This window comes from Vulpes vulpes, chromosome 12 (genome assembly GCF_048418805.1).
Source record: "Vulpes vulpes isolate BD-2025 chromosome 12, VulVul3, whole genome shotgun sequence".
Classification (NCBI taxonomy): Eukaryota; Metazoa; Chordata; class Mammalia; order Carnivora; family Canidae; genus Vulpes; species Vulpes vulpes.
The window spans coordinates 178922767-178941193 of NC_132791.1; the positions used below are offsets into that span (position 1 = coordinate 178922767).

General features: G+C 41.3%; 2 protein-coding genes across 4 annotated transcripts in view; both read right to left on the bottom strand.

Annotated features, from left to right (window-relative positions):
- PHLPP2 (PH domain and leucine rich repeat protein phosphatase 2) overlaps window positions 1-3269 on the bottom strand; it is a 73489-nt gene extending 70220 nt beyond the window's left edge. The window contains exon 1 of the mRNA XM_072731577.1: window positions 3132-3269. Coding sequence (XP_072587678.1) covers window positions 3132-3230 — 99 coding nt within the window. The 5' untranslated portion in view covers window positions 3231-3269. The remainder of the gene's footprint in view (window positions 1-3131) is intronic.
- A 6699-nt stretch (window positions 3270-9968) lies between these two features.
- The window catches only part of AP1G1 (adaptor related protein complex 1 subunit gamma 1), a 76870-nt gene continuing 68411 nt past the window's right edge, over window positions 9969-18427 (bottom strand). For all 3 annotated transcript variants that reach the window (XM_026011631.2, XM_072731580.1, XM_072731581.1), the window contains exons 20-23: window positions 16650-16757; window positions 16408-16568; window positions 13264-13362; window positions 9969-11258 (exon numbers count right to left, since the gene is read on the bottom strand). In XM_026011631.2, the coding sequence (XP_025867416.1) occupies window positions 11157-11258; window positions 13264-13362; window positions 16408-16568; window positions 16650-16757 (470 nt within the window). In that variant the 3' untranslated portion in view covers window positions 9969-11156. The remainder of the gene's footprint in view (window positions 11259-13263; window positions 13363-16407; window positions 16569-16649; window positions 16758-18427) is intronic.

Genomic DNA, 18427 nt, shown 5'->3' on the forward strand with positions numbered 1-18427 from the left:
ACTGTTGACAAACTTTTCTAAAAGGAACAGGTCTATAATCACCTCTCACATCAAACAAGTGTAAAAGCACATTTAAGGTTTAAAATAGGGGCATCTGGGTGGCTTAGTTGGTTAAGCACGTCTGACTTGATTTCAGCTCAGGTCCTGATCTCAGGATGGTGAGAGGGAGCCTCATCAGGCTCTGCACTGCTTGAAATTCTCTCTCTCCGTCTCCCCTCCCCCACACTCTCCCTTAAAAAAAAAAAAAAAAGATTGAAATATAGTTCTAAAAACTGCAAGTCTTTAGAAGCCATGAATAAAGTACCCACTTCAGTTTTAAGCTTTTAACTCTCTAAAAATGAAAATAACATGAGGGCTGTGATCAGTTCAAAGGTGATAAACTATTAAACACCCACATACAATTAACTCTAAGATATGTATGGGAAAAAGTCTGCTCAAGTAACTCTCCCTACTGAGTTCTATTAGAATGTGAAATACCGTAAGGTAGGAGATATGCTCCTGCATTCAAAACTTTAAAACAATATGGGCTCATCTCTAGGAATAGACATGTTAAGCAATATTTTGGAAAGAGTGGGATCAGGTAAGGAGAAGAAGAATATTTCAGTTTATTAAAAATCTTGGTATTGATTTTTAAAAACCATAAACGCACATTATTTGGGTACAAACTTGAAACCAGTACTGACAAAAATGGATTTCATGGCACTTGCAGTCCAGTTTATGATCTATCTTCTATAGTCTAAGTAAAAAAATAATCCCAAAATTGTAGCAAACATCTGGAAAATTATTCTTCAAAGTTACTCCCAATAATCTTAAGAATATTACAAATACTACACCTATATTCCAACCACAACAGTAAAGGAGTACACTCTAATTAGTAATTCACTAAATACATCTGGAATTAGATTTTGAGGTTAACTTTCCAATACCCCATATAATGGACCTAGATCTAATCTGGCTAAATTATACTGGCTTAGTTACAGTAGCCTTTTTATGAAGATCTATATTACTTGACAATAATGCTCATGACTTCACAGTTAGTATAAAAGCATTACAAAAAAGAACGATAAGCCTTGTCCAAAGAGTCTTCAAAGAACAGGTAGGAAATTATGACTTCTATCCATATATTCTTTTCCAGCTTCATCTGGCACAAAATTCAACCACTCAGCTACTTAAGGAAACTTTTGTATGTAGAACATGCAGCACCTATTCTCCATAGCCAATCCCATTTATTTGCAAGGATTATTTAAAGTGTTGACCACATGCAATAAAGCAAGAGATGTAAGAGCATTTAGACACTATCAACCTCCCATAACACCAACTCAGTACTATAATCAAGATCAATTTCTGGAATCTTTGTAATGGTTCCCACATTGGAACCCAGGGAAACCAGTGCTAAATCTAACCACTTCCTGAAAGTCTAGGAAGGCAGGACCCTTGAATCAAGAGCCTCCTTTCTCAGTTCCTTCCACCTCTCATCAATTCATTCCTTCCCCCACAAAAAGTTGTCATAAAAAAAGCCAAGGTTGTTTATCTTCTAGTCCAGAGGCCATTACCTATCTCTCAGTCCTGCCATATCCTGATAAGCCACAGCAGAACTTTTTTTTTAAGTTCACTGACAATTTACATTTGATGACCTTATAGTTTTAAATAAGTATCCAAAAGGCTTAAAGTCATTATATTTTAAACTTATGGTTAAATAAGTTAAAATAAACATGTACAAGGTTTAGGCAGAAGTAAAGAATAAACTATGAAAAGTTACTGCTTTAAGTCTGCATTAAGACTGGGAGATGACAGCAAAAAAAAAAAAAAAAAAAAAAAAGTCTTATATTTTACAGAGCTCTATTTTATGTTGTTTCATGGATGGGTTCACCAGATGCTTCACATCCATTTTTTTTTTCCAGTGTTCCCATGTTGTAGTAGTGTCCTACGAATAATCTCAATGTACAGGGCTCATCCTTAATTCCAACTGACAACTATTACTTAATTTTTTTTTTTTAACATCGTGTATTTTCACTGTTTTTGCAAAGTATTTCTGAAAGACACCAAAACCTCTAAATGTTCTTTTCTCTCTTTCATCTCGGTGGCCAAGTTTTAAATCCTGCTCATTTCCTCTTCTAGAACTCTGTTATCATCAGGACATCTTGTTTACACACTTGACCTACAGAAAAATTCCTCTCCCACTATTTCAGAGGCCAGCAGAAAACTCTACCCAGTTGGTCTCCCTACAACTCCTTTAAGCCATCTTTACTGTCGCCCTCCCGACCCTACATTTCTTGTGCATCGAAACTTCTTGCCATCCCCTCCAGGGCTCCACCGCTCCGCGCCCCGCCAACATCTGCTTTCATTTTCCTCCCCCCCCCCCCCAGGGCCTGCCCCCAGGCCCCGCGGGCGCCTGTTGCATAACCGCTCCCCCACCGCCGCCTCCCGGCTCCCGCACGCAGGACTGCCCCTTCCTGCCGAACCCCTCCTCCCTGCAGCGACGCGCGCGGGGCCTCCCCGAGACCCGGCTGCTGCGGGGATCCTCTCCGCAGACGGGCAGGTGGAGCCTCGGCGCGGCGGCCGGGTCCTAACTCGCGCGGCGAGCCCCGCGGCAGAGCCGGCCCGCTCCACCCGGCGCAGCCCCGAGCACACGGCGGCGCGCGGCCAATCACCGCCGCCATCCTCCCGCTGGGGTGATGTCTTCAGGTGTCCGCGGAGAAAGCCCTGCGCACTCCCGGCGCGCTCTCGGGCCCGCGCGACGGCCCCCGGCCCCGGCCCCGGCCCCGGCCCCGGCCCCGGCCCCGGCCCCGGCCCCCAACGAGCCCGAGGGCGGCCGAGGCGGGCCCCGCTCCCGCGCAGCCGGGTGGGCGGCGGCGGCCGGGCGGACGGCGGACCGAAGGCGTGGGCCTGCGAGGCGGGTGGCGCGCGGCCAGGGATGGGCAGCCGAGGGGCCGGAGGCGGCTGCGGCCTCGGCGGGGCGGGGCGGAGGCCTGGGCCGGGGCCGCGGCGCCCCCCGCCGGACTGCGGGGCCGCGGGCGGCGAAGCGCACAGACTGACGCGGCGCGGGGGTCGCCGGCCGCCCTGCCTGCGCGCGGGGCGGGGGCGGCCTCTCCCCGCCCCGGGGTCCTCCCCAGCCCGCCCGTCCGCCTCACCTTCAGGACCCGAATCCCGCCCGGCCGGCGGCTCGCGGGCGCTTCGGGCGGCTCCGGGGGCTCGAGCGGGCCCGCGGGCCCCGGCTCCACCTCCCCCATCGGCGGCGGAGGCTGCACTGGGACGCCGGGCGGGCGCGACGGCGCGCGGAACCTCGGCGGCGCGCGCGAGCAGCCCGCGGCCCCGCCCCGCCCCCGGGCCCCGCCCCGCCCCCCGGGCCCCGCCCCGCCCCCCGGGCCCCGCCCCGCCCCCGGGCCCCGCCCCGCCCGCAGCCCAGCGGGACCAGCGTGGCTGCGGGCCCCGCGCAGCCCCGGCTCAGCTCGGCGAGCCGCAGCCCGGCTGGGCGGCGGTGCAACCCCGGCGGGCGGAGCCGGGCGCCTGCACAGGCTGGGCCTGCGCCCCCAGCCGCCCTCCAAGCCGAGGCGGCCGGGAGGGTCATTCGCTGCTACCACCGCCTCCGAAGTACCGGCTGGACGGACTAGGGGCAGGGGGGAGTCTGCGCCAATTAGTAGTGGCCGGACGCTGCCTGGCGCTCAGGGTGGCTCTCGTAATTTACCTCTCCCTGGTGTTTCCTCTTTCTGCGTCGAAACTGGCCTGTCACCCTCACATGCAAAGCCACGGAATGGATTGTTGAGGATATCCCTTAGCAGGGCCTTTTCTCTTCCTTATTACAGATGCTCACGATGTTCTTTAGCAAATTCGACCCAACCTCGTGTGCAAGATGTCAACTCACCGCCCAGCCACATTTTAATTCACTTTTCTCCTCCTTTCGGTAAAAGTACCAGAATTCCTTACTCTGCCTCAAGCCATAATATGGTCCAAGACCATTTTATTATTTGCAAGGCTAATTCAGAAAATCCTTAAAAGCTAATTATTTTAATTCCTGCAGTGATGGTACTTTTGTGACTAGCCAGACTGCCAAATTCGGAGTCAGACAGCCTGATTCCAGACCTGAGCTCTACCTCTTATTACACCTATACTCTTGTGCAATTTACTTGATTTGAGCCTTTGTTTCTTAGCTGTGAAATAGAAATGAGTAGCAGTTACTATCAAGATTTTTTTCAATGTACACAAAATGCTTAGTAGGGATTCATAGGAGCCATTATAATTCTGATCTTCCAAATTCAAGATTTACTCAGTTTCTCAGGTGGAGGAACTCTTCTATTCTTAATTCTACTCTAAATTTTCCTAGGAAACTTTTTAGACTTCTGGATTTTAGGGCTTTCCCTCTTACACAGGTGTTAATAAATCTTCAAGCAACATGTAAGAAATTAAGCACCAAATAATCTGTAATCCCCTGACCTTTGAACAATTGGTAAAAATGGTTATCACCTATCCACTGCTCCTGCTTGCCTCGTCCATACCAACTGTATGTTTAAAATATTTTAATTATAGGCTTAGTACAAGAGAATTTGAGATCTAACAGTCAGTCTGTGTCCCCTCTCTACTATAGGATATGTATCCATTTGGAGATCTTTTAAATCCCAAGACAAAATTTGACTCCTGTAGATTCCAATTCGATACAAGTTTGGTCACTACTTTCTCCCTTCACATGAGCTACTTTGCCTATACCAAAATCCCGATCTCCAGTAGTCTTCGTTAGTCTCATTTTAAAATTAAAAATGACTTCTGTGAGTCTATAAAGTGAAAAAAGCTCTTAGGTTGACTACCTCCTGGGTCTTCCTTCTTCTACCTTGAAACTACTTTTAAGAAAGCTACTTAAAGGAGTTGATTCCCGGGCAGCCCTGGTGGCCCAGTGGTTTAGCGCCACCTTCAGCCTGGGGCGTGATCCTGGAGACCCGGAATCAAGTCCCACATGGGGTCCCTGCATGGAGCCTGCTTCTCCCTCTGCCTGTGTCTCTGCCTCTCTCTCTCTCTCTCTGTCACTCTCTGTGTCTATCATGAATAAATGGGTAAAATCTTAAAAAAAAAAAAAAGATTGAAAACAAAAAAAGTTGATTCTCATTTCAATGATTCCTGGATAACTTCTTCCAGCAAGAACACTGGTATACAAGCTATAGGTACCCATATGGGATGAGAAGTGGACTTTGACCAAGGGCAGAGCGGAAAGACCAAAATATGGTCCAGAATTAGTGTTTCTAAAAGCCTGTTTCCTGAGGTTTTATACATTACATTTTCCTGATCTTATAAGAAGCTTTTTATTGATTGATCACCTGCACGAAAAGGATTTTATCCCAGGACCAGCATTTTGAGTTCGTGCTGGGGAATAGTGGTGGTAGATTGGTTTTCTCCATTAATGTAATAAAGGCTAATGCATCAATTCAGAATACAAGCATATGCTGAAAGTTATGTATTCACTACTTCTTCTTTCATCAACAACAGTAGTACCTTTCAAAAGGAAAACCAAAACAAAAAAACTACCAGCCCAGATGCTGCGGGAAATCATATGATGTAGCTCTTTAAAGGTCTCCATGTTTTAAGATCCAATTCAGGAATCAACCAATTGATTCTTTTTTTTCAAGTCATGTACTGCCATTAACATTTTATACTGTTTCAAAGGTCACATATTCATGTTCTTCCCCAGTTCAAGGCAATGTGCATTATGTATGCCAAGGGTTATGTAACTACAATTTCTGGAAATGGTAAACAGCTGAGACTAACCCTAAAAATAAATTCCTCTGGGAATTTCTGTGCAAAAATCCATCTGCCCTCACTGCAGGTTCATCGTTACAAAAATTACTGTTTAGATCAAGCCAAGAGACAGAGAAGTCATTACTGCCTCCTCTTCTGTATCGTTCCTGTAAGCAGCTGCACATACCTCTCCCTCCACAGAGAGGAAAGGACATACATACGTTTTATCACAGGAGCTTTTCCTAACCCTCACTCTAAAATCAAAAGAAAGTCTGGAGAAGAAAAGTTCATCTGCCAAAATGTGGTAGAAGAGCCATAAGGTTTTACCACATTCACTTATTTATAGCTAGTTCCCACTCCTTTAATGATCACAAAGTTATCTTTAAGCCTAAATCTCTTATTTCTACCACAGATTAAACAGATTTAGATGTTTTTAGTTCCAAAGAAACAGGTAGTATTTACCTGGCCTCAGGGTTTTAAAGAATATGTTTTCAAAATATGGGGACAATTGAACTAAGAGAGGAAATAGCATGGAAAACCCTGAAAAGTGATAAAATTAATTCGGTCCTTCTGGAATAAAGTTCGAATCTGAACACTATTCTCTGTATTTGCTGAGTAAATGAAGTCTATTACTGGTTGAACTTTTCTATTGTAGTTTTTATATTTCCTGCTACATGAAATTATATGCAGATAAACATGTTAACTAAATTTAATATTAGAAACAAAGATGAATTTTAACTAAGCCACATACAAGGAAAGATTACAGAAATGTCAGTTATCAAACAGTGCCAAAGGGCACTCCTGCATAAACTAAATAAATGCCAAGGCTTCGCTTTTTCTCCTCACTTAGGGGGCTTTCACACGCTCTGCCCCTTCACAATCAAGGGAAATCAGGGATCACCCCTGATGGATAGAAAACCTACATCCAACCACTTTTACTTCTATGGAAGAATTCATATAAAATAGATCATGAAATAGAATTAATTTTTTGGCTGGTCAAACCTTCTTCCCAGTCACAGATATACTTAAACATAATTTACAAATAGAAACTTGTAACTAAAAACCATGGCCACCCCTAAATACACATTTCACCTTGATACAATTTCTTTGCCTTGTTTGAAAATTTACCCATGTGGAGAAGTAAGCATTATTTAAAATTCCCAATTGCACTTTTGACTGTAAACTGCAAGTATTTTTTAGGTTGCTCAAATTTCTCTAGGTGAGATTTCTGTGTAAAAAACGTTAACAGGTAAGTTTAGGTCAAAGCTCTGGAATAAGAATTCATTCAAGGCTTCTCTAATGCACTTGTAAGAAGCAAGGAAGCAAATTTTAAATCATTGAGTATTGACTTTTTATTATTAGTCACTGTTCATAATTTGTTTCAACCAAAAGACAATACACACAGCAGAATTCTAATGCATCCCAATGTAAATGTTTACATCCATTTTATTCCTCACTCACCTCTAAGACTTATCATTTAATTTTAAATTTTTTTTACATCTCAAAAATATGTCTGCAATAATTAGAATTAGCCGTCCCACTTAGAAACAGCCTTTTAATATTTTTACAGTAAAGAAGATGTGATGGGGCTTAATGAAAATGTAACTTACAACAATTATGAAAGAAAAGGGACTTTACAGGGACACAATGGGAGTTCACAAAGGAAAGAGTTCAGAAACTCTTTCCCATGCGCCCTGCCCCCCCAAATTGAAAACAAAAACAAAACACACAAAGCGCAACAGCAGGTTCCAAAAACAAAAACAAAAAAACTCCAATGCTCCATCCCGAGGCCAGAATCAGCCTCAAGGAAGTTCATGAAGCAACTGTGCAAGCTGCTTCAGCACGTTCTTCTGTTTAGGTGTCCTGGGTCCTGGAACCCTGCAGATGGAGCCCACTCACTACTATTGCTTGAAAAAGAGTGATTGACTTCCACTTCTACAAGCAGCCCCACCCTCCTGAGCCAAAGCTGGTCAAAGTGTTTTCAACTTCAGGACTTTCCTTCTTCAAGTGACCCTCCCCACCCCCAAACACTTGAGTATACAGTCCTGTACCACCTCTCTACCAACCACAAATTCGTGACTATCCATTTTTTGCTCTAATTCTCACTCGGTGTAGGACAATGTAGATAAAATACATTCACTAGGAAAAAATATTCACAAACTCTTTCTTCCCCCTAGTTGTCATGGCCCAAGTATTTTCCAATGCAGAAAGTAATAAAGTTGAACCTCAAAAACAGTATCCCCTAACTTCCAACCTCTTCTAAGAGAACTGAAAATGAAAAGCATGTTATACAGTAGATGGAAATACTCAAACTGTTAATCCTGAACAGCTTAAAGGTCTACTCTCTTTTATATGAATGGGACAAAGGGCATGTACCACATCTTTAACCAGTAAGAGGAAAGAATTCCCTCCTAAAAGTTACACTGAGGAATGTTTCTTTAAATGAGAAAGACCTTAAAATGAACAGATGACCACTACACACAGCATAAAACATTCCATGACTGTCCAAATCACCTCAAGGTAACAGCCCTGCAGAAGCCCCAGCCATACTGTGGGAGAAGCTTCTCGGGTAGAGCACCCTTCCTACAGTTTTTTTTTTGTATTACTTAGATGAATTCTCCCTTAGGATTACTTGGGTGGAGGGGTTGGGAGTGATAGGATACACTACTCTGAAAGAAGGGGGGAAAAATGAGGTAAAAGTGCATGTGTAATTGTCCAAGTATGTGGAGGCTCACTGCTTATCACCCTAGGGTTATTAAAACAGCCATGGAAATCACTCTTTCCTTACAATGGCTCTGATGCTGTAAATCTATCCAAATTTGCTCCCCCTTACATGGTCATACCAGGGAAAGAAAATTACTGAAATGTGTTAAGTATTCATAGAAATTAAGAGATTTCTCCTTTTAGCAGCAAGGCCAAGCACAAGGAGAACTAATTCTGATCCTAGAAACTAAGGCACGCTGAAGCCTTCAAAGATCCGATCATTTGCAAAAGTCTTCACAACTGTCAGGATCCTAGGCAGCTTTCTGGCTGCTAGTTCTTCAGTGTGGTGCTCAGCTTCACTCTCCAAAATCACTTCAAATATTCTATGCAGCACCCTTTGCGTTAAGGCCATGATTTGTATTCTGTCTAGACAAAGCCATGGATAATCATAGAACTCCACCTCAAAAAAATTATAATCACCCACGGAGATGCTTTGTTACTAGAATAGACCCTTTCTAGCTCTGCTAGCTAGCACTGTCTGATAGCATGCATGGTCTTCGGCAGATTTCTGATATTCAATTCAGTCCAACTAAAGAAACTTGAGCTGGTCAACTATTAACATGAGAGAAAATAAAGCCTCTAACCCAGAGGAATGTTAGATAAATTCTACTCGAGAAATCCACCAATATTATGTTAATCCTATCATGTTTCACAGCATTAAGTATCCATCCAATGAAATCAGTCTGCAAAGAATTCTTTAAAGGCTATTGTTCATTGCACAGGCAGAGCAAGTTGTCTGAAACATACACTAGTCCACACTTGCCTTTACTGAAATCTGTGCACAAGATAATATCCTGTTCTTGACTCAACCATTTGCCCAGTAGAGTAAGTTTTTGGAAATCTTGCTCTTTTATACACTTAAGACCAGAAAGTTTCCCTTTGGAGCCTTTTAGCTCAATCCCAGTTTGTCAAATGTTAGAAATAACCTAGCATCTGATACAGAGCTAGATATGACAAGACACTGATTTTAAGTAAAGGCTTGGTGAAATGGGGGGGGGGGGGTATCTGAATCCAAGTTTAAGACGAAAGCCAAAGTAGTCAGCATACTGTACTCAATACAGTAATGACTGCAAACATTTTAAGAGCAAGGTGGACCTGACTTTTCCTTTCTTCTTTAGTACATGAGACATGGTGCCCGTGTACCTGAACATACGCAGTACATTCACCATGTGCCACCAGTCACCTTACCTCATTCTAGTAACTCGGTGTTAAAGTTTAATAACACGAGTCCTTTCTAAACAGCACTTGGCACTCTCACTAGTTTAAAAAACTCCAGACCTCAGGTCTTTGATGCAGATATTCATGAAACTGGCCTCTCATGAGACCAACTTCTCAGACTCAGGAAAGGATATGACTACTGTATGGTGTCCCTTTTTTTTTTTTTTTTTTTTTCCATATGGTGTCCTTAAGGACTTCCTCTCACACTGGGGGCAAGGAAGCTACAAGGCTTCATTCCAACACCATAAAGTACAATATAGGAAAGATTTCTTTAACCGCGTGGTCTTTATTTCAGTGCCAGTGTTACAGATACAACACAAATGTTCCAGTTAGAAGAAGGAATTCAAACGGAATGCCAAGGTCCAAGCCAGGCTCAGGAAATAAAAAGGAAGATTTGGAGTAATGGAGAAGATGACTCCAATATGCTCTAGGGTGAGTCTGATACTCTTCCTATGGGCAAAGATGCTTTTGTTAAGGAGTCTGGTCTTAAAAAGCAAACTCCTCTTTCCACCCATTTACCACAGTTCAACAGGCAAGTTATGGGCTTAGGAGAAACTTTAAAATCTGTTGTGGGAACAGGGGCATTAATAATTATTAATATACCTTTTAGAAGTTGTCCACTTTGCACTTTCAGGGGAATCAATTTTGAAAATCATGGAGAGTATTTGTGACTACAGCTAAAGTATGGAGAGAAAGGGGAGCTGGAAGAGCCTTGGGAGTTTCTATTACAAATAGAGCACCATATCCTTCATGCCAAATCTCTTTTTAACTCCATCTGTCCAGTGTTTACAAATAACCTCTCCAGGTCTGCCCAGGTCTTGGTAACAAACATACATACATGTGTGTGTCTGTGTGTATACAGCAATGCACAGAAAAGGCTACCAGGAGCCTAATGCCTCTTTCAAACACTGGGGGAACCAGTAGAAAAAGGCAGGGCTCCCTAATGTCCATTGTTAACATTTCCATTCTGAATGCCTGATGTAAAAAGCGCCTGAAGATGGTAACCCAGCTAGTGAGGAATGAATACCCCACCTCGCCCAGTCCACAGAACAACACAGTAGAAAGAAGGGATAACTCTTTGCTGCAGAGACAGAGTGAGTGTTTTCTTGCCATGGATTCCAGTCCTCTCCTCCAGACCAGCTGCTTATTTCCTCAGGGGCCCAGGGAATGTTGATTCTGGCTGTAAATGTGGGAGGGGTGGAGAAGTGCGGACAAAGGAGAAGAGGAGGAAGAGTGCAAAGTAGCCTCCAGAAGCAGCCGGCCTCAACAGTGGAGGAGAGGAGATTCGTCTTTGACAATGCTTTAAGGTCAGCAATAACTTCAGGAAAATCCTCAACAGTTCTCTTCAGCTCCTCATGCCCATGGTACAGTTGGGGGGGACTTGCCAGCGATCACAACCTCCTTCCCAGAGTTCCTTTGATTGAGTGGGACAAGAATGAGAATGGTGCCAGCCCTCATTGCCAGGACTGAGGGGGAAAGTTGTTCACCTCTGCTAGATCTTGCATTGCTGAGCCCTTGTGGTTATATGTGAGCTTGATCCGCATTCGCAGCTGTTGCTATAGAACAGAGAATCACAAATTATGCACTGAAAGGAAATCTCTAGAATCTGTGTGGTCCACAAATAGACTTTTAATCTCAGAGAAATTATTTTAGGGCAAAGCGGTCTCTTAAAAATGACACACAGACAAAAAACCATAACCACCACCACTACTGCCTAGTACTCTGGCCAACTCCATGCAGTCAAGTAGAGAAAACATATTTACAGAACACATTGTCAGCTTCAATCCTAAAACTGCATAACAGGACAGAACCACTCAGGAGCATTTTCAGAGTAATGCTGGCTAAGTGCTTCTCAAAAAGATTCAACAATTGTATCCAAGTTTTCAGGAAAATGAGGTAAACATACTCATCTTATGCTCTACACTCAGAAATACTGTTGCTTTGTCTGTAAAACCAATAGTAAATGTGAACATAAACTTATTTTGTTGCCAAGACATAAAGAGTTAACTTAGAGTAACAGAATTTGTTTTAAGAGAACTAATTATAAATCCTTTTAACTTTATGTGGCAGATTTCAAACATTAATGCACTAAGGAAATTTTTACTCTATGTATCAGGTCATCAAAGGAATCTGTGCTTGTACTACAGGCAGATACTCAAAATACAGTGACTAGCAGAGGAAAGGCAAACTGTTATAAAAGGAAGAAATCATACTGGGGTTATGAGACACTGCTAGAAATCTTTCAAAGTGAAGAAATTCTCTGAACCATTTTCAAAAACTGAAAACTAGTCGATTGCTATTAAAAGTGGAGTCAATTTACTTCTTTGAGAAGATATAATGAAAATATTGCTTCATCTCAGTTTCTTCCTTTTTTAAAAGATTTTACTACAGAGGAAGAGAGAATACAAGCACATGCAGAAGAAGAGGGAGAACCAGGCTCCCCACTGAGCAGAGAGCCCAACATGGGGCTCAATCCCATGATCTAGAGATCACAACCTGATCCGAAGACAGACACTTCACTGACTAAGCCACCCAGGCTCCTCTTAATTTGTTTCTAAAGCTACTTTTCATTTGGCTAATACATTTAAAATGCCTCCATTTTTACTGTGCACACATAATAATTATAGTAGTAAATGTAGATATATGGGGACCTACAGATACTCTTTACCCTAGATTGCAACTTGTGTAAAGACTAAAATGTCTAAGGGGCATTTGAGTGGTGTAGTTGGTTAGGTATCTCTTAGTTTCTGGTCAGGTCATGATCTTAGGGTCATGAAATCAAGCCCTGTGTCAGGCTCTGGACTCAGTAGAGAGTCTACTTGAGATTCTCTCTCCCTCTTCCCCTCCCCCATGCACACTCTCTCTAAAATAAATTAATAAATCATTTTTCTTTTAAAGATTAAAATATCTAAGCTTTCCCTCTTCTACAAAAAACTAGACCTTTAGCCTCTACATAGACAATTCCTTAAAGCAGCATTTTAGTGGTGCATGGGTGGCTCAATCAGTTGAGTGACAGACTCTTAAGTTGAGGTCATGAGATCAAGCCCCACACTGGGCTCTGTGCTGGGTGTGGAGCCTCCTTAAGATTCTCTCTGCCCCTCTTGCCCCCTCCCTCTCAAAAAAACAAAGAGCTCCATTTAAAAAAAAAAAAAAAAAGAGCTCCATTTTAAAGCTACCACTAAAATAATTTCAAGTGTCTAGGTTACATTTATTATCTAATCTACAAAAGAATAAAGAAGTTAGACTAGACATTTCCACATATTTCTTCTACAACTATAAGTCAGAAAAAAACCTAGAGGGATCCCTGGGTGGCGCAGCGGTTTAGCGCCTGCCTTTGGCCCAGGGCGCAATCCTGGAGACCCAGGATCGAATCCCACATCGGGCTCCCAGGCATGGAGCCTGCTTCTCCCTCTGCCTGTGTCTCTGCTTCTGTCTATCATGAATAAATAAATAAAACCTTTAAAAAAAAAAAGAAAAAAACCTAGAGAAACAAAGCAGAATTTTATTTCAGGAAATATGTTTACACATCACTCAGATACTGTCTTCAAATGTGCTACTCACCTTCTGTGGGTTCAGGACTTTAATGACTTGTGTGATGGTCCCCGTATTAAATGCTGGGACAATGCTGCTGCTAGGAGACAGAAGCTGCAGCTGGAATGTCTGTGGGGAACAAAGGGCATGCTTCAGAAAAAATAATACACTCAACACTATGTCAGAGATGTCAACAAATATAAAAGTCAAGTAAAAGATTGACCTACTACTACGTTGTTTGTTTTCCAGATTATCAACAATTCATAGCATGTGACTATAATCTTCATCTTATTTTAAAAACCCCACTGTTAGAGGAGGTCTTTGATCATGAAAAACTAACAATGAGCCACTCACTGTCTTTCAGGCAAAAGGAACTTTAGCCTACCATTTTTCAAAAGGTGACCAATTCTTGTTCTGGCAACCTCACTTAATAGTAACTGATCAACTATGCAGGTAAAAAAAAAAACGGGTGTATGAGGCTAAAAAAAAGCCAGAAAGAAATGAAAAACAGAAAGTGCTTTCTAGAAATAACCAACCAGCATACCAATAGCCAACTACAGGCCTTTATGCTTGTATATATCTGGATGGTTGGGGTAGGGAGACTTAAAGTTTTGTTTTCTCATGTCAACATAATCTGGAATGTGTCAATGGCTACATGACAGAGGTAAGGAAAGGCTGCAAAGAGCCAAGCTGTTAATATGTATGTGAAATACATCAAGATCTCTTCATCAGCGTCACAGGTCTTAAGTGAACAATTTCATGCAAAGCTAGGCTATACAGCAAAAAACCTGGAAAAGCCAATTGCCATAATGTGTAGTGTCAGTGGGTTTCATTTGTTTGTTTACAAAGAAGAGAAACAAAAGTGCTATCAGCAAGATAGGCAAACCATAACTGTTGGCACAATGTAGTACATATGTAGCTATTCTACATACTAAGATTTTACTTTTTTTTTTTTTTTTTTTAAAGTAGGCTCCATGTCCAGCACGGAGCCCAGTATGGGGCTTGAACTCATGACCTTGAGATCAAGACCTGAGCTGAGATCAAGAGTCAGACACTTAACCAACTGAGATACCCAGGCACCCCCATACTATGATTTTAAAAAATCTCTCCTGAAAGGGTAGTCTTCTAAAATAATTGAGAGTGAGAAGAGAAAAGAGAGAGGGGAAGAGAAGCAGAAGGAAGAAGAAAGAGTAAAGGAGAAAGGGGGGGGGGAAGGGGGGGAGAGACAGAAAGATGGGCGGGGAGCAGGGTTGGTGGAAGACAAGAGGAGGAAAGTCTATCCAGCCTTCTCTTAGGACCAAAATTGTAAGAGTAAAGAGACTTAATATCAACTCACAGACTTACTATGTTGGGTCTTATCGTAATTCTATTGTCAAGATATATTATATAAGCTGAAATATTAATATTTACATTTATTTAACCAAATGTACGATGTCATTAGTTGTTTGTTCCCACCATCATTTTATGTACCACTGAGAAAGAAAACAGGCTACCAACTAAACTATGACAAATCATCAATTTTATCTCAATTTCAGAGACAATAAAAAGTAATAGTAGAATCTATGAAATATGATATTTTGAAGTTCAAGATACATGACATGCAAATAAGTATTGTACAGTATAGCACCAAAACTAAGGCCATGCTTTAATGGCATAGATGCTATGTTGCTAGAGTATAGACTAGAGCAACAAATGTAAAACCCAAAGTTGCAGGAGTTAACATTTGCTGAGCAATGAACATATGAAAAGTACAGTATACAGTACATAGAATGCATCTATTCTTCAAAGGAACTCTAGGAAGTAGGTATCACTATCACCATCCTCCCTTTGTAAATGAAGAAACTGAGACATAGAGGTTAAATAACTTGCCTAATGTCATTCAACTAATATTGAAACCACCCCATTCTAGTGATTCTGAAACATCTACATCATTCTGGCTCCTAAAAAAATGCAAGTAAAGGAGGCTGCAAAGTCAGCAGTAACCACAAATAAAAGGTCTTCAATTCCTGAAAGTGTGCTGTTTGAGTTATCATATCTCACATGGTACTGCAAAAATTAGATTAGCTTAGTCTAAACCAAGGGCTGGCAAACTATGGCCCATGGGCCAAGAATGACCCAACATCTGTTTTTATAAATGGTTTTTTGGAACAGAGCCACATTCCTTCATTTACGTATTAACTATGGCTTCCCCTCCCCGCCACTATACCAAGAGATATGAGTAGATGTAACAGAAACCATATAACCTAAAATACTTACTATCTTGTCTTTTACAGAAAAACTTTGCCCACTCTTCATTCTCAGTATTTCTTTATACAAAACTTTTCATTATTCTAAGACAGACCATAAATATTCCTTAAACTAAGGTTTCATATATAAACAAACCTTCAATTTATAAAAACAAGCAATCATTATATCAATACTAAACTAGATACTAATGAAGAAGGAATGTTTCTTTCACTTAAATAAATATCAAGAAATAAAAACGTTTAATTCTGATCTAATGACTAAAGAGAATACCAAATAGATAAAGTCTTCATCTTAATGACTTTTGATTCCATGTTAGATTTTGTGTTTTTTAGGTTTTTATCACTGTATTACTGAACCCCAACCCATCCTTTTTTTTTATAGGTTTATTTTTTTTAATTTTAATTTATTTATTTATGATAGTCACAGAGAGAGAGAGAGAGAGAGAGAGAGACAGAGACAGAGACAGAGACAGAGACAGAGACATAGGCAGAGGGAGAAGCAAGCTTCATGCACCGGGAGCCCGACGTGGGATTCGATCCCGGGTCTCCAGGATCGCGCCCTGGGCCAAAGGCAGGCGCCAAACCACTGCGCCACCCAGGGATCCCATCCCCAACCCATCCTCAATGGCCTGAGCATTAGCAGACCACCTTGCAGAATTCTGCTGTCTCACTATAGCTACTACTAGAATATACTTTCTTTACCCTATAGTGCTAACTATAAGAATATTTCTGACGAAGTAAAAGGCTTTCATTAAAAATGACATGCTTCAATGAACCATAATAGTTACATTATTGCTAATTTGGGTTAAATCTGCAAAATCACTTTAACCTCTAGACATTAAAATGTATCCCTTGCCAAGTGCATGAAAGAAAAAAAAATCAACCCATCTTTAATCAAAGGAAACAGGCAAAGAAGACACTGTAGTACCTTTGGTACTGCAGCCTGGAAAACAAAGTCTGTCATGTCCAGCTCTGTGCTGTTAGAGGCCTGTATCGTTATCACTGTGACGCTAGGATTGGTATTTGACCGTTCAAAGGTGAATTCTATCTTCAAGCCATTCTTACTGTATGCTGTGATGGAGGGGATGCCTGGAAAGTACAGAAAGATCAGTCTAATTGCAGTCAGCTTAATGCTTACAGAATTACACCTCTCACTGATGGTAATCCTACCTGTAGTGATGTCATTGAAGAGAGGCTGTGATGAAAGCCCATCCAACAAGAAGGGGGGCTGGGATATCTGTGGGACTGAGGCAGGGGCAGGAGCAGCAGCTGGAGCACCTAAATGAAACATTCCAATGGTAAATCAAATAGCCAGCATGACATAGCTCACACACACACAAAAAAAATACAGGAGATAATTATTTCATCTCAGGTTAAGAGAAGGACTCCTTAAACAAGATGCAAAAAGCATAAACCAGAGGCATCTGGGTGGCTCAGTAGGTTAAATGTCCAACTCTTGGTTTCCGCTTAGGTCAAGGTCATGAGACCAACCCCCCACATCAGGTTCCAAGCTAAGTGCACAGAGCCTGCTTAAGATTCTCTCTCCCAAAAAAAAAAAAAAAGATTCTCTCTCCCCCTCGCGCCCTCTGCCCCTCTTCCTCCTAATACTCTCGAATAAATGAATACATAAATAACTACTCCTCTTTTTTAAAAAAGCATAAACTACAAAGGGAAAGAACTAAATATTCAAATACTTTAAAATGAGTAACTTTTATTCATTAAAAAATACTATAATAAGATAGACTACAGGCAGGAGAAAATGTTTGCCACAAAATAGCAAACAGATGAGTATCCAGACCTATAAATATTTTCTATAAGTCACTAAGAAAAAAAGATGGTAAGAGAAAAAGATAATAATAAAAGTTGTAAGAGACAGAAACAAGCAATTCACAGAAGAGGGGAACCTGAATGAAAAGAGAATCAGTTATAAGAGATAGTGAATATTACCAACAAGATACTACTTCACACTAATAGAATGGTTAAAATTTCAATGTCTGAAAATACCAGATACTGTTAAGAATATGGAACAATGGGGACTTCTAACCTCTGCTGTTAGGATACAAAGTAATACAAACCTGGAGAACAATTTGCAATAGGAGAGTTGAATAGGATTATACCTCTAAAGTTCCTCAACCTCAAAACTAATGAAATTTTATGCTAATTATTTGCTGTAGGGGGCTACCCTGTGCTTGTAGGATATTTACCAGCACCCCTGGCTGGTACCCATTAAATGATAGCAGCAATCCTCCCAGTTGTGACAATCAAAAGAATCTCCACATAGTGCCAACTGCCAACCCCTTGTGGGCAAAATAATATTTTAATAATAGTAATAATTTAATAAGATTTCATTTTATAAGCTAAGTAGATCAAAGCATTTAAATTTTATAGATGTTAAATACTGCATACTAAAATTTTAACACACATACACATTTAAATACCCTGGGAGAGGTGGTATGAAGTGGAGGAAAGAAATCACCAAATTACCATCTTTATTTGATCCCTCCAAATAAGAACAAGTTGAGAATCATTTAAGTGATAGGAAATGATCATGAACTGAGAGAAATCAGGATCCCAAGAAGAGGCATAAGAAAACACAGTAAAATAAAGAGTACATTTTAGGTTTAAATATATTTCAAACTACTTATAAAATTATCTAGAAAATATACCAGTTTTAAAAGGATTAACAAAGTGAAGTAAGGCTAAAATAAAAAAAAAAAAAACCCAAGTACACAAGAAAAAAAATGACATACTAAAAATTAGCAAAGAAGGTAAAAATATACATGGCTAAGCAAAACTCAAGAAGCTGAAACAAATGCGAACAACATTACAAGTGTAGTAAAGCAGAATACCAATAAAGGATACAAAAAATATTCATACAATTCTAACTTTTATAACTCTAATCTAGTAATTTTCCCACAATTTCCATTTCCAGAACAATTTTAGAAATG